Here is a 25,369-nt window from a genome sequence, read left to right as displayed (position 1 = left end):
AAAAAATTGAAGAAAAATGCTTCTAAAGGTGCAAACAACAATATGGTTTACGACTACTGTGCAACTAGAAATGTAAGTGACTGTTCTAACATTTTTTGTTTTGTCTTTATTTCAGTGCTCATTGGTGACAGTGAGGACTCTCTATGTTATTGTCAGGTACCTGACTTTTATTTCATGTATAATTGTTCTTCACTTTTTTCCCTTGCATTCACTCGTAAAACATTGCCCATTGCACAGTCCTAAGCATTTGGCCATTATCACTTTACTTAAAGCGGTTGGCAAAGTATTTGCAAATTCTGGGAGACAAGTCCTGTAGGTAGGAAGCAGAACGCTTTATACCTAGGCTAAACCAAACTAAACCAGAAACAAGAAGTGGACTTGACAACATTAATCAGCTAAAGCAGAACTGAACCAATTTACCACACATCATCCTGGAACATAAAGTAAGCTGAACTTCTGAGAAGTTGGGTCATGAAATAATACATACTGTATACAAGGTGTTTCACCTAAAGTGATAAAAAATTGTAACTGGCGACGTACTCGCCGGAGGATTGTGGGACTCTCAGCAATTACCTTCTGGAAACTTTTGCTGCCATTTAGGAAGGCTTTGGACAATTTTTAATTGAGGGAAATCAATTTTTTTCAATCGAACTTGGAAAATTGCCAAGCCAACCTCACTTTATTTTTACAGAAATATGAAGTCCTCCATGGATAACTGCAGACCCAATAAAAACTATGCACAGTATCGCAACAGAAATAGTCGAAGAAAATTAGCTAGTCCAGCTGAGCTGGTTAGTAAAAGTGCTGCTTTAGCCTCACCTGCATGATTGTCGCAAGAAAGCGCACGCGAAACCTGCGGCAAGAGGAGGAAGTCTCCCGCCTTCTTTTGTTTTGCTTTGTTTCTTATAAGACGGTCGTTTTGTTTTCTTTGTGATAACATCGTCCTCATCAGCATCCAGGTCAAACCGGGGGGAAGAAAATGAGGCGGGGACACTTTCTCCTCTCGTCGCACCTTTTGTGCGCGCTTTTTTGTGACCATCAAGCAGCACTTTTACTAATTTGTTTCGACTATTTCTGTTGCTATACTGCGCATAGTTTTTGTTGGGTCTGCGGAAGTGATGCAAAACTATCAATACATTGAATATTAATACTATAGATCGTTTTTTCAAAACAATCGATAGTGTCAAAAGCTATCGATAGTACTATCAATAGTTTTACGATAATCGACTATCGATAGTACTGTTCTTTATCGATAGCTAGATTTGGGTCTCACTATCGATGCTTTCATTCCCGTCTTCGTTTTCACACTGGCACAGTGACAACGAAAACATAATTGTGTGCAACACAAGTTCTTTCCGTTTAGCTGTAATGTATGGATGATGCACTGCAACCAGCGAAAGAAGATGCTAATCATAATCATTGCACTCATGAGACTGTAATGCTACAATCAATCCAATTCAGAGAGTATCACGTGACCTTGTGGTTGGTTTGAGCGGCATCAGAAGCTCAAGGTCAGTGTCGGAGGGAAAGCTGCTCTGAGTTGTATTGTAAAACTTGTGGAAATAAGGCATTTTCTTTTTCTATTTTTATCTGCTCCCCGATAGTTTTCCGATAGCCGACTACCGATAGTACTATGAATTGTTTTTTACTATCGACAGTCGACTATCGATAATACTATCCGATAGTCTATCGAAAGTCGACTATCGATAGTGCTATTGATAGTTTGATTCTCATAAGTCTATCAATAGTATCGATAGTACTATCTATAGTTTTGCATCACTATAGTCAGTGACAACTTAAGTCCTACAATTGGGACCGCCCACTCATCTGTGGGAGGCTCCTGCGATTGGCTACCAGCCTTTGCACGACGCCTCTGCTTCGCGATGTAGTGCTGGCTCTCTCTCTCTCTCTCTCACCCCCCCCAATCCCCACTTGGCCGCGCTGCACTACATTCGCGCAGAGCGATTCTTATGTGGGGGCGGGGTCAAGTGTATGGCTTATGTTGTCACTGACTATAGTCTGCAGGTTATCTGTGGAGGACTTCATATTTCTGTAAAAAAAAGTGAGGTTGGCTTGGCAATTTTCAAAGGTCGATTGAAAAAATTTCCCTCATTTAAAAATTGTCCAAAGTCTTCATAAATGGCGGCAAAAGTTTCCAGAAGGTAATTGCCGAAAGTCCCACAATCTTCCGGCGAGTACGTTGCCAGTTAGAATTTTTTATCACTTTAGGTGAAACACCCTGTATAAAGACAAAATGCCACAATCCTTCACGTACTGTACATAACAAGTGCAAAAGACCACAACTAGGTTTCTGCTATCTCCATGTGCCCATTACCAGATTTCAGATTTCTATTGTAATTTAAACATGTTCAATTTTCAGTTCTACTACTGAATTCCTCTTTGCTTTTATTGCTGTATGTGTTGTAATAGTGCGGTACCATTATACTGTGAGAAGACAAAGCAAACTTGCGTTACAGCTGCATTTCGTGCTGATCTATCATAGCAAGTTAGACTTGAGCAAGAACATATTTGACTTTTCCAAACAAAATACAAATGGACCCAACATTCCTTAGTCAAGAATGTTGTGAACAAGACCATAATGTACAGTTGCACTATTGTCTTTTAAATTGTGAATATATCAACAGAAAAGAAAAAATCAATAAATTAAAATTGAAGGTAATAAACAAGGCAAAGCTTACAGTAACATTCTGGCCTACTACTGTAAGCACACATTTCAAAACTCCCCATTTCCACAGCAGTTTCAGTTTGTTAATTTTATGGCACATTCATTGTTATTACTGAAATTTCAATTTGATAAGATTTTATCAATGCCTGATAAGGGCCAGCTGGTTGCTGTTTTTTGTGTGTTACTCATATTAAAGTATATTCGGAACACAAGGATACGCTAGAAGCGTGAAGAAAAGATTCTATCTGGATTCTTCAATGTCTTCTCTATCGGTAATCGTAATCTGCTTTTCGGTGTCATTGTAACGGATATTCCACACACTGTGTTCAGGTGCACTTGAGAAAGATCCTCAAAATCAATCTATGCTTGAGATCGGTATACCTGCTGCTGCATAAATCTTTGTAAATAAACTTTCACTTCTATCGGTGTCTCAAATAATCGAGCACACTGCAGGCGCTATCTTCTGTGATGCAGTGATTTGATTGTGATAGTAATTTGACACACTAGTAAAGTATACGAGGGGTGATAAAAAAATACAATTAATGTTTACATACAAAGGCATTTATTAGATTATTAGAGTAAGAGGTAAGTTCAAACTAATCCGCTTCGAAATAGTCCCCGCTGCTTCGAACATACTTGTCTCACTGTTCCTGCCACTTCCTGAAGCAGAACTGGAAGTCTTCTTTTGTGTGTGCCTTTAGCTGTGCTATCGTGGATCCAACGATGTTGCGAGTTGATGCAAAACGTGTGCCTTTCGTGGTCATCTTGATTTTCTGGAACAGCCAGAAGTCACACGCTGCCAAGTCGGAGGAATAAGATGGATGGAAAAGATGCACACTGTAATGTTCTTATTCGAGGGAAACTGATTCGATTAGAAGCGACGTGTGACAGACCTCATTTTCAACTCTATAGTCAAACTGTGTTGAATGGAGCCATAAGACATGCCCAGATCTTCGGAAATTTCCCAAACAGTCCGTCGGTTTGATCGAATCACCTCACTGACTATTTCAACATTTTCCTTAGTTGTTGATGTTGATGTTGATGTTGAGGGACGTCCCAATCTCTCTTCGTCTTCAGTCTAAATTCACAATCATGACAAAATCGTTCAAACCATGTGTAGACAGTCTTAATGGTGATAACAGCATCACAATAAACAAAATTGAGCATTTCATGTGTTTCTTTAGAACTTTTTTGAATTTTGAAGCAAAACTTCATGTTGATGCGTTGTTCCTCGCTCACGACTCGCGACACACTTAAAAAAAGCACCTTCTTACTGGCGCACAAAATTGTCTAACTGCAGCAAGTAAGTTCAGACTTGTCACACATTTGCTCTGATACACAACGCGTTGCCTCCCCAAAGCAGTTCGCGGAATCTCTGTTAGATGTCGCTCTGCAGCAACATTCACCATACTTTTTTATCACACCTCATGCACAATATATCAAATAAAAATGAGCATGAGGAAAGCCTGTAATCTGTACCTCAGTTCCCTATGGCAGCTTTTTTTTAATGATGGATATGTACTTTATTACTCCAGAGTTGCATTTGGTTTCAATATAGTCCCTGCAATTTGAGCTTAGATTATACCCCTACTATGCTGCCATGTTTTGCTATTATGTAGACATTACAGCCAAATGCCAAGCAACATCCCTTTCTGTCCCTGTTCTCAGTGCTAGTTCATCATGCAATGCCAAGCAAAAGGCAAGGAGTGCCAAAGGACACCTCCCTAAGTGGGGAAGGTAACTTATCTGGTCCACTGAGTTAATTTAGTGGCCCAGATGTGCTACAAGATCACTTAGCACCTTTCTAAGATATGGGGGTTGTCCTTCTGATGCTGTTTCGCGCTGGGTTTGGGTTTCGGCTGATTTGCATTGCAAAATCTGAAACGTGCTCATTCCAGGACTAAAAAAAAAAAAAAAAAAAGAAGGACCAGCTTCAAATAATAATATCTTAAAATTTAGGAAAGTAAACATGTACTCAGAAACCTCTAATTAAAAAGTTAATGAATTAATTTAGGTAGTATGTAGTCACCTGGTAGTTTCATATACATGGTATTGTATATAGGTATGCACCGTTCCTTCGTGTAATGCACCTGCGATAACTGTATGCGTGGTGACCTCGTAGATTTTAATTTAAAAATCTCTATCACTTAAAAAAAACTAACAAAAAGATATGTATGCATATGTGTGGCAACCACAATCAAATCAAATCAAATCAATTTAATTTACATACTAATGTGGATTATGGGAAAAGAATGATGTTTGTTCATTTAACATATGGAAATCACAATCTGCTTCATTGGGGCCTCATTGAATGAATGGTTGGTCCATTTCATTAAGCATTTCTGTGCAAAGAGCTGAAACTCTTTGCACAGTCCACATGCATTTCGCATAGCAATTATTTTTGGAAAGCATGGTTATGGCAAAATAATTCACTATTATAATATCCTGTTGTGTTCCTTGTATATGGTTCATGCAGTCCATTTTTCAAAAGGAAGGTATTTTATTACATGCCATAAACAAAATTCATATTCTACGTAACTTTGAAGACTATGTTGCCTTGCATGATGAATACCATAATATGCCCAAGTGCATACATGCTAACATGCTTGTGTGCTGCAGAACGTTTCGTGAAGTTACAGAACCTGCTTATATAAGCATTCTGTATTTTGTTTGTTGCGTGGTGTGCATCACAGTTAGTGGCAGAAAATTGTCGTGTAATCTTCTGAGGGGAACTATGGGCTCACTGGGACTATGTGTGATGCCCAAATAACATTACTCAGAAGGATTGATGCCACTGCAAAATTTACAAAACCACCAGTGCTTAAGATGTACTCATTTTTGTCTATAGGTATGGAATACACCTGTGGGACGTCCACCATGAAAAGGTGTGGGAAAATCGTGCAGCTTATGTGTACCATGCGGAATTGTGCTTTGAGCTTACCGCACTGGCCATCGATTTCTGCCATGACCTTCATATGCTGGTATGAATTCAACAATAACTCCTTTTCCAAAAGTACCCAGCGAAGTTATGGGATATTTGTACAGCTCACATAGTACTTGAGTGATTGAGTCCAGCCAGGAATTATAAAATGACTGTAGTTCTGTTGTGCTTATTGATAGCTCTGGGGAAATATTTTCCTTTCGATGGCAAGCTTGGTGATCCTAATGCAGCTGCGATATCTCTTCTATGAGATTCAGCGACGAGTGAAGAAGCACAAGAACTATCTTAGAGTTGTCAAACACATGGAGGCAAAGTGAGTGGTGTTTCTCTAATGCATTCCAATACATATATCAGTCTCATCAACTACTTAATGCAATTGTAGCATCAGAAATGCTGGGAGCATTTCTGAAAAGTTACACTCAGTCATTTACTCTAGGCCCCGTGTTCAATCATACTGTCAGTTACATAATCAGTTCTGCTTGTCACTGTACATCCAGCCACTAGTACTCCTCAGTGTGGCAGTTATTTAATTATTTATTTATTTGTTCTAAATGCTATATTCATTCATATAATTCACTTGAAGTTTGAATTGAATAATGCCCACAAATATTCATGAATATTCATGAATATTTGTGAGCATATTTGAAGGGAAGCAGCCTTACCAGGGTGCACACATGCATCTTTCAATTTCATCTTTCAATAAAAAAGAAAAAAAGAAACAGTTAGGCCTTGCACACACCTCAGAATTGCATAATACAGAGCAGTGAGTTGAGCAGCAGTTCTTTCTACTCTTCTGTTTGCCCTCCCTCAAAGCCTCTTGGTTCACGCTGCATGGATGCCTGAACATGTGCTGAAGGAGCCACCATACACATCTATGATGTTGATTATGGTACACACTATTTCTTGCCAGCATTTAGCTGGAACTTTCAGTTTTTTATTACAACAACACTATGGTTTTAATAAGAACTTCAAGGTTCAATGACACAACACTAGATGCATATGCATGTGGAGCACGCATGATAGCATGCGTTTTTCATTGCTTCTTTTCATGGACTGGCCGTTAATGTTCCAAGTCTTGCTTTCTCAGACGTTACGATTTTTCATATTCAAAGTTAGTGCAGTCCAATTGTAGCACGGTATTTCAGCCAACACCTGCGGTACTCCAGTGCATCATAAAGAAAGAGCCAGTTGTCACCCTTTATTCGTTCATTTTAATTTCTTAAGAACACATTGCTATCGTGAAAGAAGTCAGGTGGTGTCCCTTGCTAACACCTGCACAAGTGCGAAGTGGTGACTGATTTCCACTTCTGACACACTTTCATAAGACATTGGAAGAGCATGTGTTGCAGAATTGTGGAACTGGTGGTGTTCCTTCATGGCAGCAAGTCCATGGTTATATTACTCAGCGTTTCAATGCTGAAGATATCCACAATTATTGTGCCGACATTGGATATTTCAAGTGTGCTCTTGAACTTAATTATGTAACAAGCAGCGGCATGGCCGAGTGGGCTAAGGCGTCCGCTCGTTGGTGGTAGCCAAGGTCGTGCTGAAGTCTGGGAGGTGGTGGGTTCGAATCCTACCGCCGGCTGTGCTGTCTTAGGTTTTCCCTGGGTTTTCCGAAGACTTTCCAGACGAATGTCGGCACAGTTCCCCCTGAAGTCTCCCCAGGACGCATACTAACCCCCCTGTCCCCCACTCCTTCCTGCTGTCCTTTCTCCATCTGCCCACGTCTGTACGCCGCTCATAGCCACAGTTGCTTCGAGGCGCTAACACATAATTTAAAAAAAAATATGTAACATTCAGTTTTTGTTGTTTGAAATGGTTTCAGGTATTCCTTCCTATTTCAACTAAGCATATTATACCCAGTGGCGTATCTAGAGCTACCTGCGCCCATGGCAACCAGTGAGGCTGCGCCCCTGTTCAGGCACATATCGAGGACACAGTTGGTCATGTTTTGTAAATACTGTAATGAAATCCACAGAACTACTACACATGCAGATGGCCCACTAACGTCACATGATAGCCTTTCTGGCTTTTGCTGCTGCAAATTTGTCGATAATGTCACTGAAATCAATTTTTTCTGTTTCTTCGCGTTCAACACTTAGGACAGCAAGCTCGGAAAGCCTGTCCTGGCCCATTGATGCTCTTAAATACGAAAGTATCAGCTTTAGCTTGCTAAATGACCGCTCACAGCTGGTAATTGAAACCGCGATCGTAAGCATTATCTGGACCGCAACCCGAAGGTTCGGGAAGACATTCTCATCTCCATAGTGAACAATAAATTCAAGAAGCTCTTTGGGTCTCGATATTTTGTTTTCTGTGCGCCTCGCGAGCAACATTCTGCATTCCAAAATTTCTTCGTACAGCTCGTTGCCGTCAACATCTAAAGTGTAAAATTTGCCGAAATCGCCCCTACTCCTTTACACCTGCCCCAGCCCGACACACGGGTTCAGGTCGACCCTCTTGTTGGTCCGCCCGACACGAACTCTTTTCGTCGGGTCGATTTTCTTGCTCAGATATCTCTCTCAAAGTCCCACTGCTGCGATCGGTTTGCTACCTAAACATCCTCAAATGCTGCTGTCGCGTCTTGAGTAACCGTACAGGGTACTGGGATCTCCCTTTTGTTTAGGCTGCTTTGGTCTCGGCCGTGACAGTCGCTCACTGAGCTGGTTCGGTTTGTTCACGGTGCCCCATTCTCGTCAAATACGTCACGCGCCCAGTTTAGCTACCTCGTGGTTAACATGATGTCGTTGGTGATGCGTTTTCGTGTGTTCCGCACACGAAAACGTTTCACAGGGGTTTCACATACACAGGGTTTCACATACAACCTCTCTAATGGCGGGTGCGTTAGATCATTTATGAATGTGCCAGGTTGAGTGCACGACCTGGCACATCCACACCCGACCACATAATGGCGCCCCTGTTCACCTGGCGCCCATGGCACCTGTCCACACCTGCCACACCCTAGATACGCCACTGATTATACCTGATTTGCATGCAGTTTGTTTGCAGAATTGCACCTACAGAACACTACTTGTTGCTACTTATCACTAAGCAATGCCTGATTATTTCTCTATTGCCTACTGGAATCACATAACGTCTTAGAATTTGATACTTACATAAATTTGTAAGACACGACTAATGGTGTTGCCCTCATTTACCTGAGTGTCATTATCTTATTCATACTATTTATGAACATTGACTTTGTTATAAAATCAAGACTTATATGTGAGAAGAAAACAAACCTCTTGGGCTGAGCACTCTGTTGACAGACGCTTTTACTGGGTTGCTTAATTCATACTCACGTGATATAGCTACAAAGCCTAGGCCAATTCACAGGGCACATCATTGCGAACAAACATTGAAAAAAGGTTATCATTTGAGAAGGAATTACGTGCTCGTAACTCTCTGCAGTTGCGTGCCTTCAAGCAAACCACTTATAAACGGTTGTATTTACATTTTCTGGAACTGCTTCCATTCTTTTGCTACAGCATGATGGATTTCATTTCCCATACTTTCATCTCATCCAGGGCCGCACCCAAAGTGCTGCACTCAGTGCCTCAAGGTGCTGTACTTTCTCCCTCACCCAGTTCTCCTCTCCCCACCTACCTTTCCCGCCTCTTTTATATTAAAAAGTGAATTAGCAGAGCATGGTTTCATTCCCATGAGCCTGTGGGTTGTGAGCCCACCATGCTTCTAGTAACACATACACAGCAACTCATTTCATTTAATGTAGAAAAGAGTATGCTGATGGCTGACAAAAAACATGGAGAACGAGTGTTGCCCCCTTCAAGGAGATTTCTCTTTTTCTTTCATACAGTTTTTTTTTTATTTTTGCAACTTCCATGGAATAATGTATGCTACTTAGCAATATTTTGCAGCAGAACATACGACGACAACAACAACAACAACAACAGGGTGGTTAGGACGAGCAAAGGTTTGCTATCTGGAAAGAGGAGGGCAATCTGCTTTATTGGTTCCCTTCGTGTTGATTCCGCATACATCACATGAAAAGTGATCTATCAAAACAATTCCTGTCGATAAACCACCAGTTGAGAGTTTGCAGTTGTCCGTGTCACTGCCTTTGCTCATCCTAACCACCCTGTTGTTGACGTCTGTTTTGGTGCAAAATATTTCTTAGTATGTATCAACTACCCCAGCTTGTTCCATTAGTAATGTATGCTACATCTGTAAAGGTCACAAAACAAAATTTTCAGTGGTCTGCTTGAAGGTCCGTGCTTCAATCAGGTTCACAATCTGCAACAGTAGACAATATTCACTGTACATATGAACAGTGTTGAAAATGTTTTAACATTAATGAACTTGTACCATTTATGGAGGCTGATTCTTTATATCTACATTAACTACATTACCTACATTAAGTTAACTAAGGAATCTCAATTAATGAGGTTATTAGAATTTACTGAACAGCTTTTTAGAAGTGGGCTCAGTGGAATAAAAATGTTGTTTGGCTTCTCAAGTAAGTGTGCACCCATCTTTTTATTTTCACCAACTTGGTTCTTGTTTGAATTACCATTAAAGTACTTTCTTTTATGTGCATACAGATTTTTATTTTCAAAACTACTCCGGTCCTTAATAGCCATAATGGTTCTGCTTGTTTGACTAACTGCTTGATTAACAGTGCTGTGCTTTTAAGTGTGAAGAACCTGCATAAAGAGCTCATTAGAGAATTTTAATTAGCTAAGTAATGATGATCAAAGCACGACTTCACCTTGAAGTTCTCCAACAAGTATTGCTATGACGATGATGGCAAGTTCTTTTTGAGCTATGCACCTTTCTGCTCTTATCCAATTTGGAAGGAATGGTCATTTATTGTTAAAATTTTAACAATAAGTGATAAAGCCCCAGTGCCAGTACTGAAAAAGTGATGGACGACACAAGGGAACACGTGCACTTTTGACACGCTTTTAACAATGTACCACCAACCAGCGAGGATTCTAACCTTGTTTAACCTATTGATCATTAATTTTTTTGAGAAAAAAGTTTATTGAGCTTTCCAACTGTTGTACTGTGGCAAAGCAGCTATGCAGATGTCACTTGCACGAACATTTGAAATGCACTAATTTCGCTTACTAATACTCAAATAGCTGTTTTTAGAGCACCTTGCACCATGCTTGTTATCCATACTCGTCATCGTTAAATAACTTAGCCCATCAATGGAGAGTAACTAAAGGAACAAACACAAGACAGAGGGCCACTTCTGACCTGGACTCTTACAGCACTGGGCAGGAGTGTAGGAAGTATTTTTTAAAATGAAAGTCCGCATGCACTTAAAAGCAAATCCTGGTGTATTTGGAATTGAGGAGGCAGTAGTTACATATGTTTATATTTCCCTCTTTACAAAACTTCACTTTGAAACTGGTGCAATGTGAAAAGAAGAAAAAAAAGTGATACACATTTGCTCTTCATTGCATTAGTTATCCAATGGCAACAGTGGAAGAATTGGAAAAGAACAGTGACGACTGTGCCATATGCTGGGATCATATGGAGTCAGCTAGAAAACTTCCTTGTGGTCACCTTTTTCACAAGTGAGTTTTTAGTGCTGTCTTATGTGGCTTTATATTGCGAGTTTTATGTGAGACAACTAATGTGTGCTGTGTTTACATCTGATAGTTCTTGTCTACGTTCGTGGCTGGAGCAAGACACTTCATGTCCAACATGCCGCATGTCACTTTCGGAACATGGTGCTCCCGACCTCAGTGCCAATGCAGAAGACGAAGGCCGCAACACAGCTCTGCTCTTAGGAGCTTTAGGAGCTCAGGATGACACCCCTCGCCACCCACAAAATACTACCACTAACCATTTCTTCCACTTTGATGGTACTTTTTGACCCTACCTTTGGGGTGCAGTAGAGAACACAATACTGGGGGCCTTCCTTGTTTCCCCCTGTAGTATACTACCACCGTGAAGCTGAAACTGCTAACCCATAAAGTACTGCAGAAACTCAAAAGAGCTATAGCCATTGTTGAAAGATGTCGTGCTAGTCTGTCTATAATGTAGTCTTAAATCTTGGTCAATAATGATGTTTGGAGTGACCCATCTCAGTACTTGCATCTTGCAGGTTCACGCTATGTGAGCTGGCTCCCAAGCTTTTCTGTGGAGGTAACACACACCAACCTTCTTGGTGGTCAGCAACCACCTCCGGTGCAGACTTCGCAGCTGGACAATATGGTGAGAGTTGAGGCAGGTTGTATCCAGGTACGTTTTCAGATACTAACACACGTGGTTGACAAATCTCCCAACAGGCACGGCAGGTGCAGCAGATGTTCCCCCACATGCCACTGAACACAATACTAGAAGACCTGAGAAGCACTCGTTCAGTCGAGCTCACCATTGAAAACATTTTGGATGAGCGACTCATAGCTCCTCCGGTGAGAGACCCTACAGTTTTTCTTTCACTGGCACATGTAAAAAATGACGATAATGACGGTTCATCTCTTTGTGTGTCTGTTCTCGTCGTCCCTGGTCTCCATCCCTAGTACCATCGTGTATTCTAGGCACCAGCTCGCTTGCTATTTAGCAATTGTTAGTTTTAGTCTACCATTTCACGCAGGCTTTGGTACCTTACGTTTTGGGGTGGTACTGTGCCCATCAGATGTCCTCACCATCTGGACGCCAGCGTTATACAGTAAAATACGCGCACAACGATCCCTCGCGCAACGATATACACTGTAGAACAATCGTTTTTACTTTTACTGTCAAAATATTCAGACAATCTCTATGGAGAATGGACCCGTGCATAACGATAAAGTTCGCTGTTCTGAGTACCTGTACAGTGATACCTGAAGCGCTCACGCTCATGCTTTGGCAGCGCACTGTCCGGCGTTGCACCCTTCTGCGGACCTTTTTCACATACTCCTAGCGGCTCTCTAGCAAACCATGCTCAGCGCGCCAAAGGAAATCCATGTAGGTAACACAAGTGACCAAAAACAGTCCGGAGTTGGACCAACTAGGGTCACTGGATAGGACCGACGAGCTCGCACCGTTCGAGCAGTCTCCCTACTGGTCCCCACTTCTGTCGTTTCCATACTGCGCCATCTAGTGAAGACGGAGATAACCCTCTCCGGGCCTCACACCTTCGTACCTTTTTGGTACAGAAGTTCCACACGGGAATTCAAGATTCCCTTTGGAGATGGTCAGTCGTACTCTGGTGACCTGCTGTTCACAACATATCTGCTCCCACTTCCTGCTTTGATGCATTATCGGTACCTCTGTCAACGATAGCGTCCCAGACGAAGACACGGAAAGCGATAGACTTCGATGTTAAGTTCGCGATCATCGAGGATCATCACCACGGAAGGGTGGTGTCTATTGTGAGAAAGCATGGCATGTCACAGACGACAGTGCAAGTACGAAGCTAAAAAATGATCCGTAAGCGCGCATATATGCTGTTGACATTCTCAAGAATTTTATCGTAGAACGTGTGCTGCCTGCTCATTACGTCTCCCACCTCAACGCAGTTGAACATGACGTTGTGCATATTTACAACAGCAGCCAAAAAACAATCAAAGCAAACGAGCCATTTTCAATAAAATATTGGTATTTTCATCCTCTTTTGTAGCATCCGTCGTTCCATCGCTCACGAAATAACGTGCAGCACGCGGCTTCCGTAGGATGGCGCTGGCCCAGGTCAGCCCTCCTGTAGCGATATCCCTCACTTAACGATTAAATTAGCGATAACCGCCGATATCATTATATGCGGGTTTCTCATGTACTCATGTACTCACTCTCATGTACTCATAATACCGTCACAAGTTATTTCGATCCTGATCATTGAGACAAAATACGTTTTGTCATAACTCTACAATCTGCATAGAGCATACTTTTATGACACGTAAAGAAGTCTTTATTTAGTTGTCAGGGGAACAGCAATGTCTTTGTTGTTCTCAAATTACCATTTTTGTGAGCAGTGTTTATCTAATACACATACAATAACAAACTTTCCATATTCAGTCTTTAGTCCTGGCAAATGTTTGGTCAGGAGCAGAACCCCTATCGCTGGCAACTCATGGTAGCAACTTGTGTTTGAGCTGTTGTTCACCTCTTTTCCTCAGTCACAAGGTTTTCAGTATGGAAGCCCTTGAAATTTTTGAAAATTGAAAAATGTCAGGAATCAGCTACTATGGTTGCTATGCATTTTGTGCATACCACAGTGATGACTTTGGTGTTTTTAATGTCCATAGACTGTAACGTATGAAGGGACATAATGAAGCTGGCCATCTTCTATTTTATTGTATTTTTTGAACACTTACTGTCTCATTGCTAGAGCTTTTTCTAAAGGAATTATCCTGTCTTAAATGCTGTGCAATTTGCCACAACAAAATTTTTTTTCTTTACATTCCTGTAGTTTCGTTCCGTTTCACGTCGTGGATAGTGCTATTTTTTATTACTGTACTGACTACCTTAGATATTTTGTAATGTAATGTAATTTCTAATAATGGGCTCTAGAGTGCACAGGACCTTTCAGGGGTTTGGATCGTTTAAACATTTAAAAATAACTTAACGAAGTACAGAAATGTCCAGATCACTTCTCTGTTGAACTATTTGCGGCCAGCAAGGAAAGCAGGAGAAATAAAAAGCAAGGTTTTGCTTTTTGTTGGAGGTCGTACCTTAGACTCACTCCTGATCTGTGATAAGGAAGGATGCTAGAAGCAAGAGAAGAAGCAACAGATAGCATATCAGTGGTTGTGTACCTTCAAGCTTGTAAGATAATGTCGATCAATGATGATTCTAGGTTGGTATGTGTCTTATTACATCCCTTTACTATATGCAGTGGTCAACAAGTGCAAGTGCAAGCAGGTCTATGGAGAATGTTAGATTGGTTGCATGACATGATTACTATTAATGAGAACTCTCATTTGATGGCTTCATTTTGCTGTCACATGTAAGAACATTTACGTATTGCATTGCAGCCTTCCCTATTCCAAACAGCTGCTCCTCGAGGCAGCCAAGCTATGCCCTATGACAGTTCTCTTCAGGTAAAAACATTCTAGGTGGCAAATTTTTCCTTGCAATTTGTGTGCTAATTTTTCCTTTTCTACATGAGTGTTATTGATGTCAAGTTCAAATATTACTGCATGCCAGAGATGTAATCGCATTTTCTGAAGCACTATTTTGATCATTTGGATTTAAAAAGACACAAAAACGTGCAAATGAAGTTTAGTTGCATTCTCGCATGTTAATCATACGAGGGTGGGGTGAAAAGTTCCTGGCCTAACCTAGAAAGCAACATTTTTTCAGGCTGATCTGCATTTATTTCTCGACATAACCTCCTTTGAGCTCGATACACTTTTTCCAGCGGTGTTCCAAGGTGGTTATCCCAGACTTGTACTTGATTTGTCGAAGGTGTCAAAAAAGCCAATGACAGCCTGGATAGCTTTGTTGTCGTTGGTAAATCTCTTGCCGCCGAGCCACTTCTTCAGCTTTGGAAACAGGTGGAAGTCGGACTGGGCAAAGTCTGGCGAGTACGCTGGATGAGCAACGAGATCAAATTTTAGTTGATTGATTTTTGCCATCGCAAGCATCGAAGTGTGAGCTGGTGCATTGTCCTGGTGAAATAGGATTTTTTTCCGGCCGAGATGAGGCCGCTTCTCAATGATGGCGTCGTTCAAGCGCTGGAGTACACCAGCGTAGCACTCACCTGTAACTGTTGTCCCCTTCTGTAGGTAATCGACAAGGATCGCCCCACGTGTATCTCAGGCGACAGTGGCTATGGTTTTGCCAGCCGAAGGAGCTGTCTTTGCCTTCTTGGGGGCAGGTTCCCCTTTGGCAGTCCACTGCCTTGATTGTTCTTTGATCTCTGGTGTGTAGTGGTGGACCCAGGTCTCATCAATGGTTACGAATCTTCGCAAGAATTCATCTGGGTTGTGCTGATAGAGCACTAGGCAGTTGTTTGAAATGTCTTTTCTGCACTGCTTTTGGTCAGGAATCAGCAAACGCGGCGCCCATCTTGTGCTTTTCGTGCAAAATATTACGGACGTGTTCCGTCAAGATGCCAAAGGCCTCTGCTATCTCTGACACTTTCAGTCTATGGTCTGCCAAAATCATTTCGGGGATTTTTTCAGACATTTCTGGAGTAGTCACCTAATTCAGACATCCAGGCCGTGGTTCATTGCTAAGGCCTCTGGTTCTCTGCTGCTGCAAATTCAAAATTCTGCGGCACTGACTTGTAAATTCCGTGATTTTCGGCGGCAAGCAGTCAACAGCTGCTTGAAATGGGAAACATTTTATTTTCTTGGGTAATGTGGGAACAAAAAATATTCTATACAGATTCAAAGCATTGTTGTGGCTCAGCATTACATACATGATATCTCCTACGTGTTCTCCTCTGACAAAGTATGCCGTCGGTCGCCTGCAATCATTTTATACCTGCTGAAGGATCTTTCGGTATCTACAGAGTTTATAGGAACCTTATAGAAGAAAGGAGCCTACAATACACGCCCTGTGGAAGTTAGATCTTTAGGACACCCTTTCTGTTTCTGGGCTTTAGGCATTATTTAAGGAGTCTTTAAAGGCAAACTCCCAAACATCAAATCAAAATCCCCCACTGCCATCGCTAAACTGGGAGGGACACCGTCCCTTCCTCAGGCGGAGTATGCACAATAAACTTGGGCTAACGTTATCTTAAGCTGAACTACAATCTGTCTGTGTTGGTCCTGCAGCATGGACGATTTTGTAAAGCAGGCTTCACCTCATGCAGGGAAGCGTCAGGTGAACCCCACTTTCGGGAGGTGTCGTTCATATTCTGCGAATAGTCGGATATTCGGAAATCCGAATATTGGGTATTCGATTCGCGAATGAAATACTTCGAGTGATTGATATTTGATTCGAATTCGACAACTCTAATGTCCACAAACCCCTAAAAATGAGGGATTCCGTGAAATTCCGTGCCAAACGAAGGATTCCGCAACGAATTCCAGATTCTGCGATATTTCGCGGAATCGCGGAAAACCCGGGGCCTTATTAATTGCTGATGCTTGTCCGCCCCATTTTAAACTCTGCAACCCAGCACTTAACGGTCGTACTCGATCGAGAAGAGTCCCCTAATGTTGCGTCGAGATGCCAAAGGCCTCTGCTATCTCGGGCACTTTCAATCTACGGTCTGCCAAAATCATTTTGTGGATTTTTTCAGACATTTCTGGAGTGCTCACCTCAATCAGACATCCAGGCCGTGGTTCATCGCTGGTGTTCGTCCACCCCATTTTAAACTCAGCAACCCAGCACTTCACAGTCATACTCGATGAAGAAGAGTCCCCTAATGTTGCGTCGAGCTCACTTTTAATTTGAGACGGGGTTAAGCCCTTCAAGAAGAAGTACTTGATCACGGCTCGAATTTCCAAGGGATGAAAGCATAAAATGACACCAAAGGGATGAGCATGGTGGCGCCATCTCTACTCGAGGCCCGGAACTTTTCACCCCACTCTCATATAGTACTCTGTCACTGAATCAACATAAGGAAGGAAGAGAAACTCCCTAGTAACAGTGATAGTGTTTTTCCTTTTCTCTGTCTGCATTGTATTAGTGCTTCATGGTACCTGCTGTTCATTATTCATTGGCAACATTCTAACCATGCGTGTCTTTACTAGACATGAGACACTAACAATATTGAAGTTAAACTAAATCAGTTTGTGAGCAATGAATTCACAAGTTTGCAACACTTGAGTCGTACTTGGCATAATAACCTTGTAATTGTCAGGTATCAAAATGGTGGTGGAACAGTGCATGCACTGACCAATAGTTCATGAAGTACCATAAAATACCTAAAAATGTTCGATTGACAGTAAACCTGTGCACATGATGAGCATTTTGACTTGCAGTGTAGTACATTTATAACTACAGCTGCCATTTTATTTTGTTCTTTGTCATTGTATATTTCATAGTAGATTGTGCACAGTGCTCCATTCAAGGTCAGGACAAAATGTCAGTCTGGTGGTCAAAAAAGATATGTTATTTTCGGCAGTCTGGTAAGACACCTTGAATCTCTTTACAAGTGACATTTCAGAACTTCACTAGGCTCCATCTTGGAAATCTCTTTTTTTTTTATCTACCATTGTCACCAAAAATAAATTGTTCAGTGCCAGCCGTCAGATTGTTAAATGCCTGTCAGGAATCTCAGGTAATATAGCTCGTTCCTGATTGGTTGTTGAAGATCCATCTAATTTGGAATATTCTTGATTACTGAGTGTGAACTACTGTTTCACCGTATATGTTCTTGATATTGTGTAGAAATGCGAGGATTACGGAAGATGTAGTCTAGAAAAAGTAACCTAAGATGTAGTATATAACCTTGGAAAACTACAGAAAGATGAGGTGCGTTGACATAGAGGCAGTAAACGTAGACTGTAAAAGAGAGGTCGACAGAGCAAAAACAAGTTGCTAGGATGAGGTAGTTCAGACGACAGCTGTCGACTGAAACCAGTCAGGCAACTTATCCAGCTTCCCCTAGGCTTGAGTCGAGTTCTCCGACCTTGGGAGCCTCAGTCGATTGCCATGTAAACCATCGCCATTCGGCCTTCACGATTAGTCGGCTGGGGCTTTCAGTTGAAATATCGCTCCATGTAAACACAGTTATGGTGTTGCTAAATTGGGCCAAGGTAACATAGGAGTATGAATAGGACAAATCATGTATTGTACAAGGATGAATAGGAAAGTTTTCAGGCCTTAGCAAAATGTCACATGTTGGTGCCACCTTGTGTATGGATCTTCTGTATGAGCATAAGGTTGTCCTAGCCACCTGTACTAATTTTCAAAAGCAGGTGCCAGAACATGTTCCTACACAACAGTGAGATTGGAGAGGGCACTTTCAAATTATGATTTTGTACAACTTCCAGAGCACCTTAAGTGTAGGGCCTGACTTTTTCGGGTTTTATTTTTGGCCAAATTCGGGGGGTAATTATTGGGTGATATTTTTTATTTGAAAATTCGGGTGTATTCGGGTTAAATCCCGTTACGGCATATTCTGTCGTCAGGAATTCGGGTGTATTCGGGTGATCTTTTTTTTTTAAATAAAAATTTGTCTTAACATGGAACTAATGTTTAGCAATGTTATCAAACTTTATTTTAATGCACGCTTATGAGTGTGCCACGTGACCTGGATGTTTTCGGGTAGATTCGGGTTAAACCCGAATTTTACAGATTTTGTTCGGGGGGTAAATATCGGGCGGATACGGGTTTAACCCTAAAAAGTCAGGCCCTACTTAAGTGCGATCGAACCAATGTCTGAACGATTGAAAGCAGCTCACAGTTTTTAGTTGGTCTTGGTGTGCTCAGAAAAGACCAAGCATCACTGAAAGAGAACAACCTTCCATATGCAGTGACTTGCAGTCATGGCATATGGAGGCTCAGTGCTCTGTTGTGGAGCAGCATGTTTTGCAGCATATCTTCGCAGCGGCATCACCTTGAACAAAGCGTCACATTTATGGTATACCAATTAGCCCTTCAATGAACTTTGTTTAAGCACATGGAAGACCATAAAACTCTTACTACTCAGTGATCTGCCTGTGGAAAGTGTTGGAAAACCAACTTGAACAGCAGCTGAAAGCAGGACTTAAGGACATCCAGCATGCATCGCCACGTAACAATTGCCTTCGTTGTGAAAACGACTATCAAACACACAGCCCATCCAGATTACAATGCAGACATTTCTCCATGAGACTTTGTTCTTTTCCTCAATTAAGAATAGCCTGCACAGGAATTTTGAAGCCTGCAGAAGCTGCAACAGCCTACAAACTTGTCAGAAGAGCACCGAGAAATAAAAATGGTAGGACTGCTTTAGACCATAGATTGAGAAGTTACCCGTCAAAAAGAACTCATTACAAGTTAAGTTACCATGTGCACAATGTAACTAAGTTAATAACGAGGTTCTTCAGCCTGAAATGTAACTCGTAGGTACTGAGTTACTTAAAAAAAGAACTAGTTACTTCCAAGTTACTTCGGACACAAAATAGCATTACGCAGGTGCAGCATGCGTGAACAGTTGAGTTAGACCTTGAGTTGCCTGCGGAGGAGTGCAACACGCTTAGATCGTTTGCGTTTATGTCCAACAATAGACCTCTCCCTGTTTGTAAACAAATGACGTCATAGCGTTGGAGAGCGCCAAAATTTGGTAGAATTGAACTACGCTCGAAGCTAGAGGTGAACAAGGTCGCGCCCGAAAGCCACGGTCTTGAGAGGATTACGATATGGTCCCTTAAAGGGACGCGACCCTTGGTCCTACTTTTCTTTCAATGGGATGCAGCGAACAAGTGCCCGTTCGTGGAACCCAGCCCTCTCCTTACGATTTGTTTCGGGTTCAGTCTGTCTATCAATGTCATGATGATGTTTCTCTGGTAGAGGTCTATTCGAACGCTTTGCATCTTACTCCCTGTGGGTGCACAATAGTTCAGCTTCATCTCAATGGCAGCGGTTCTTACTTCCTGAATAAAAGACTGTCATTGATTGATTATCACGTTTTATGGCAAAAACTGCCATGAAGGAACCAGAGAGAAAGCAAGAAAATATGTGGACGTGAGTGAAAAGCGAGTTAAAAGTAACTTGGAACTTTAGTTACTTTGGCAAAGTTACCTGAAAAAGGAACGAGTTCCTCTGAAAGTTACCGCGATGCAAACGTACCAAGTTAAGTTACAAGTTACCAAAAAAAGGAACTTAGATACAGTAACTATGTAGTTACTTGTAACGAGTTACCTCAAACTTTGCTTTAGACAATGCTTTTCGGGGACGAGATGATGTATAGGGAGAGTTATTTGAAACAGTGGGGATCCAGAATCAGTACGCTCTTCACTTGCATTTCGTGCATCTCGTAGTAATATTAATATAACAGGGAATGTGGCATGGGAATACAAAGGTTACAGGCATTGTGCAGTTTCATTGAAAAAATGGATACGAATATTAGGATATCAACAATGTCTTGAAGGCATAGTGTGTATACCTCCTATGCTTCTGCAGTGTTGATGACTTGCAGGTGTTGGCAATGAGTGTTCTCACACCTAAACGAGTCATTGGACCTTCCCCACACATTTATCCCATCTTAATCTGCAAAATTTACTTCTTGATTTTTGCTCATCGATTGTTGTGGGAAAATAACCTAAAGCGTTTAAGAAGAGAAGCATGAATGGTCTGTATGAAATTTTCAGCATAAGGTGCACAAGTGTGGCAGAAATAGAATAATGCATGCTCTTGGTTCAGAATTGCTGCATGATTCTTGTTGCTCCGACCTTTAATGAGAAATGTTAGATCTGCGCAAATCCCCAAATTCACATGACACATGGATTTGGTGCATGATCATTGAAAGTTTTGTGTAGTTCAAGGGGCAAAAAACTGGCTGTGCTGTCTGAGGTTTCCCCTGGATTCGCTGGCAGACTTTCCAGAAGAATGTCGGCACAGCTCCCTGTGAAGTTGGTCAAGGGCACATACTACCCCCTCCCCCCCCCTTGTCGCCTCTCCATCTGTCCACGTCTGTACTCCACTCATAGCAGCAGTTGATTCACGGCGCTAACATGAAAAAGAAAAAAAGAAAAGAATACTGGCAATACCAACAGCTATGGTCTACCCAGTTATGTGGCACATGCAATAGCTACATATGGTGTAGAGCAGGAAGCTTTAAAAAATACTGTAGGGACTGTTTATAGCTATACTGCATGCAGTCAACCTTCTACTGCATTTGGTACAGCTACAGTTATTCCTGAGAGTAAGTATGATCTCCAGAAACTTCACCATCAATTGTACTTCACATGCTTGTCACTGTCTGTGGCAAAGTTATTTTGTCTAATCAGCTTTGGAACCTGGGTGCTGTATGTAGATTGTAAAAGTCATTCACTGTCTCAACTCCTTGGAATGTGTACGAATTGATGGTTGTCCTGCTGTTGACCATTTTGTGTGACGACGATGGTGATGCCAGCTCTGCCTACTGTCCTTCAAAGTAGTTGTTCTACTGGTACTTAAGTTCTGGACGGTATATTTGTTAACATTTGTGAGGAACTACACTGTTGAAATCACCCAGGACATTACTTAACATCATTTTCTATAATGTTTGCTTAATCAAAAAAATTTGGTGACAGTTAGCTTAGTTGGCAACTCTTTGGGATCTTGAGCAGATCATTGTGGCCGTTGAAACTCAGAGGTAGAAACTCATTTCGATTCATTTTACATGTTCTACAGCAGTTCAGGGGCAGTGGTACTAAACTGTGTCAGATTTGATGAGACTGAACTAGACTAGCTACACGTGTAACGTCGGCAAATGTCTTGCATCACATTAAATAGGTCAAAGCAGAATGGATTTCTTGGGCATATATGTCACAGATGGGTTATTCCAGTGTGATCTAATCGGGCCGCTTGATTATCTCCAATGTTTTCAGATAATTTGTTGACTGTAACGTTGCCTTGAGTTTGAGGGAAACAAAAACATGGCACAAGGACACGTGACAGACTATTGACAGACGTATCGCAAGTCTGTCATGTGTCCACAAGCCTGCCTACTCCTGTTATGTTCATAGATAACTTGTGCTTGCAGGGGGCCAGTGCAGATAAGTTGTTGCAAAGGTTTCAACTCAAAATATGCTTTCCCTTAAGTTTGGGAAGACCCTGTAGGTGGCCTGAAATGAGAAAAGTGTACCTCACTTTTCAGTCATTTATTCACTCCTACTTTACCTGTTCCACAACTTAATTTCATTCATTGGTTTTGTAAATATGTCACATATTCAGTGGTGTTGCTTATGGTCAAGGGCTGGATGTAATCAACTTTTTCAGCAAATCCTGGGGGGTTGACTATATCTGGTTTCCCCTGCATACTTGAATTACAAAACAGACCTCGTATACAATTACTTTCGGATCCAACAATGACTTCCATATAAAATTCACCAGTTCTTTGTATTTAGCACTTTTAGTGTTCACATGAACTTCATTGGTTTGTTAGGTATACTCTGCGTAAAAACGGTTCGGAAACACAATTTGGTTATAATTGTTTTGATGTCCTTTTGGACAGATTTTGTGTGCACAGTATAACATCTATTTGTTCCACCCCCTGAAGGTACCTGTAAACTGCATTAAGATAAAACTTGCATAAGCATTTTATGGTCTCCATGTTGCACTGATCTCTACTTGTGTGCATTTGCCAATGCTTTATGAAAGTGTCACACATTCATGTTTGTGTGTTGCTGTGTAAAACTATCTATCTATTATAGGAATCTGACCTGGATTCACAGAAAGAGATGACTGTCTCCAGTTCTGGTGGAGGGAATAGTGCAGCAGCAAGTGCCACTTTGCTTTTTGAGGAGCCTGAGCAGTTTTTTGAAGCCCAGGATGGCAGTTCAGGGTGAGAAGCATTTGTTCATTTGGTTACATATAATTGAAAACCCCACATTGGAAGGAATGAGAAGGAACAAAAGTGTAGACAAGTTTAGTACATGCTGTAATCACCAGATTTCACAACCGTAGCAAAGATGAATAGAACAATGGCGACCCATTATTTCATTTCCCACATTACCACCAGGAATGAGGTAGAGTATTGCTCCTGGACTACTACTTGTAGTAAAGTACCTCAAACCACCTGTGCTGCATATCTGTGTTAGTCATTAGTATTTTGCTTTAACCAGATGTTTCTTTACCACATCGCAGAATAGCTCAGAATGTTACGTTTGTTTTGTATGCAGGATATTTACATGGTTCTATTTTGGATGAGTTATGGTTCAATTTTTAGGGACAACAGCATGGGTCCCCAAGTAGGCGGGCGTTTCTCAAAGTCCCCCACTGAAAGGGAGAGAATGCTTTCTCGAAGAAAAGAGGAACTACTGAAAATGGCCAGAAAGTAAGTGTAGGGACAGAGATATCTCATACTTGGGCCTTTTACATTTCTCAGTGTACATTTTAAGGAGTGTTTTTGTAATGAATGACCATCACTTGTAGGAAGTTCCTGGAACGGGCACACGAGCCACTCTCTGAGACAGATGGCAGCCTTGACACAAGCAGCTCTTCTTCAGGAAGCAACCTGTCCTCTCAGACAAATCCTCAGCCTGGACTATTGGCCTATCATGCTGCCCACCGCACACGCTGGCAGCAATCATCCTGAGTCCTCCATTTCACTGGTATTCCCTGAAGCCAGTGAAGCACACCAGATACCCTTGTAGAGGGCTGTCTGTAGGCTCTCCGCAGCACTGGGATACAGAACAATGGGAGCTCTGAACGAACATGTTGGAACTCTTGTGTCATACTGTGGTAGGCAGCTTGCAGGCTCAGAGGGTACTCTACCAAATTTTTACCAGTCTGCTAAGCAGATGTTCAATAGTCTACCATATAGGTAGCAGTTGTAAGCTACACAAACACATTCAACACAGGGTTTTTCTTTTCCTTCTTTTTTTCATTTTTTTTTCATTGTTTCAGTTAAGGACACAATGCTTTTAGCTAGTTTGGTGGAAGGCCCTCAGTGTGGAACATTGCTCAAAGTCATACTAGCAGTGCTGCTGTGGGGCAGTCTTACCACATCGTCATTTTTGCACCTGCATTAATGAACTCATTGGAGGACAACTCAAGTCAGAACAAAAGTGTTGTGTGGTTTGTGTGGTTTTGTTTTATTGCCAGTGGGTACCAGGTTCTACAGGTTCCAACATACACGCTTGGGTTTGGCTTATGGAGAACATTTGCCTCTATTTTGTAGCAGAGACTTGTTTCATTTTCTAACCAGTGCCACTTGAAGATGGACAACAAAGTCTCAGCTTGATCTCGAAAAAGAAAAGAAAAGATTCTTGTTGACTGATGAGGTCTATGATAATGTAAATAGTTTTTATAGGTACTATATTTCTTGTCGTACATTTTTCGGACCCAAAAGGGAAATTTATGCAGCCTTTATAAGGCAAAAACTAGACTGAGAGACGCCAAAGAAAAATGTTTAAAATGTTTTAAAGGGCTTTGGAAGTTGGAACTGTCAAGTATCTAAAAGAGAAGTCATGCTGCTTCCAATTTCCATGCATGTGTCGTGCACATATATTTATGTACTTGTGTGTACATAGCTCCTTAGGCAGTGATGCAAGTTGAGAGAGGCTGGCATCTCTATCTCTCCTGCTTGTTATTAGCCTTTGTAAATCCCCAATCCTCCAAAGTAAATAAAAAATTGTTGCTCAAATTCACATGCTTTGTTTCAGGTGAAAAGGGTATGGGGAAGATGTCACCTTGAACCTCATTTTAACATTCTGGAACACCACCCTCTACTCTATGGTAGAGTAGAATGAAAATCTGGCCAATGGGTCCTTACATTATTTCTTGTATTTCTCCTCACAGAATGAAAGATGCTATTACTTTGACAACCAACACAGAAGAAATGGGATTCATCAATTGAGTCATTAGTGATTTATGAACAAACGAAACCGCAATTTAAGCTTTCCCTCTCCCTCAAGAAGTGTGACAATGCAGAGAGGCCTCTGATTAGTTTCCTCAAACGATCTCCCACGATTATTGGACAAATTGTTTGAGGAGACCAATGAGAGCCCTCTCCATCTTGACAGCCTTCTTGAGACGGAGAGGAAAAGTGTAAATAGTGGTTTCTGCCACTCATAAATCACAAACAGTGCAGCAATCCCGTTGTGTTTGTGTGTCTTTCATTGCGCGAGGAGAAATTTTTGCACTTTAATGCCCCTTTAACTACGTTCACATTTAGATACTACTATTGCATTTCTGTTTGCTTACATGTTTTTTGGTGCACAACTTTCTTGATGAAAGATGAAAGTCACTGAAAA

The 25,369-nt window shown here is 41.5% G+C and overlaps 1 protein-coding gene across 5 annotated transcripts in view; it reads left to right on the top strand.

The window, feature by feature from the left end:
• The window catches only part of LOC135378081 (E3 ubiquitin-protein ligase AMFR-like), a 97,011-nt gene extending 72,248 nt beyond the window's left edge, over positions 1–24,763 (top strand). For 4 of the 5 annotated variants that reach the window (XM_064610937.1, XM_064610939.1, XM_064610941.1 and 1 more), the window contains exons 5-15: positions 116–156; positions 5,535–5,667; positions 5,807–5,940; positions 11,066–11,176; positions 11,262–11,467; positions 11,710–11,819; positions 11,894–12,019; positions 14,561–14,626; positions 22,826–22,956; positions 23,341–23,448; positions 23,547–24,763. In XM_064610937.1, coding sequence (XP_064467007.1) covers positions 116–156; positions 5,535–5,667; positions 5,807–5,940; positions 11,066–11,176; positions 11,262–11,467; positions 11,710–11,819; positions 11,894–12,019; positions 14,561–14,626; positions 22,826–22,956; positions 23,341–23,448; positions 23,547–23,709 — 1,329 coding nt within the window. In that variant the 3' untranslated portion in view covers positions 23,710–24,763. The remainder of the gene's footprint in view (positions 1–115; positions 157–5,534; positions 5,668–5,806; positions 5,941–11,065; positions 11,177–11,261; positions 11,468–11,709; positions 11,820–11,893; positions 12,020–14,560; positions 14,627–22,825; positions 22,957–23,340; positions 23,449–23,546) is intronic. The other variant, XM_064610938.1, reaches the window with a different exon arrangement.
• Positions 24,764–25,369: the final 606 nt, after the last annotated feature.

This window comes from Ornithodoros turicata, chromosome 1, assembly GCF_037126465.1.
Source record: "Ornithodoros turicata isolate Travis chromosome 1, ASM3712646v1, whole genome shotgun sequence".
NCBI classification, from domain to species: Eukaryota; Metazoa; Arthropoda; class Arachnida; order Ixodida; family Argasidae; genus Ornithodoros; species Ornithodoros turicata.
The sequence above is the reverse complement of the archived record's forward strand: the minus strand, read 5'-3'. Positions and strand labels throughout refer to the sequence as shown.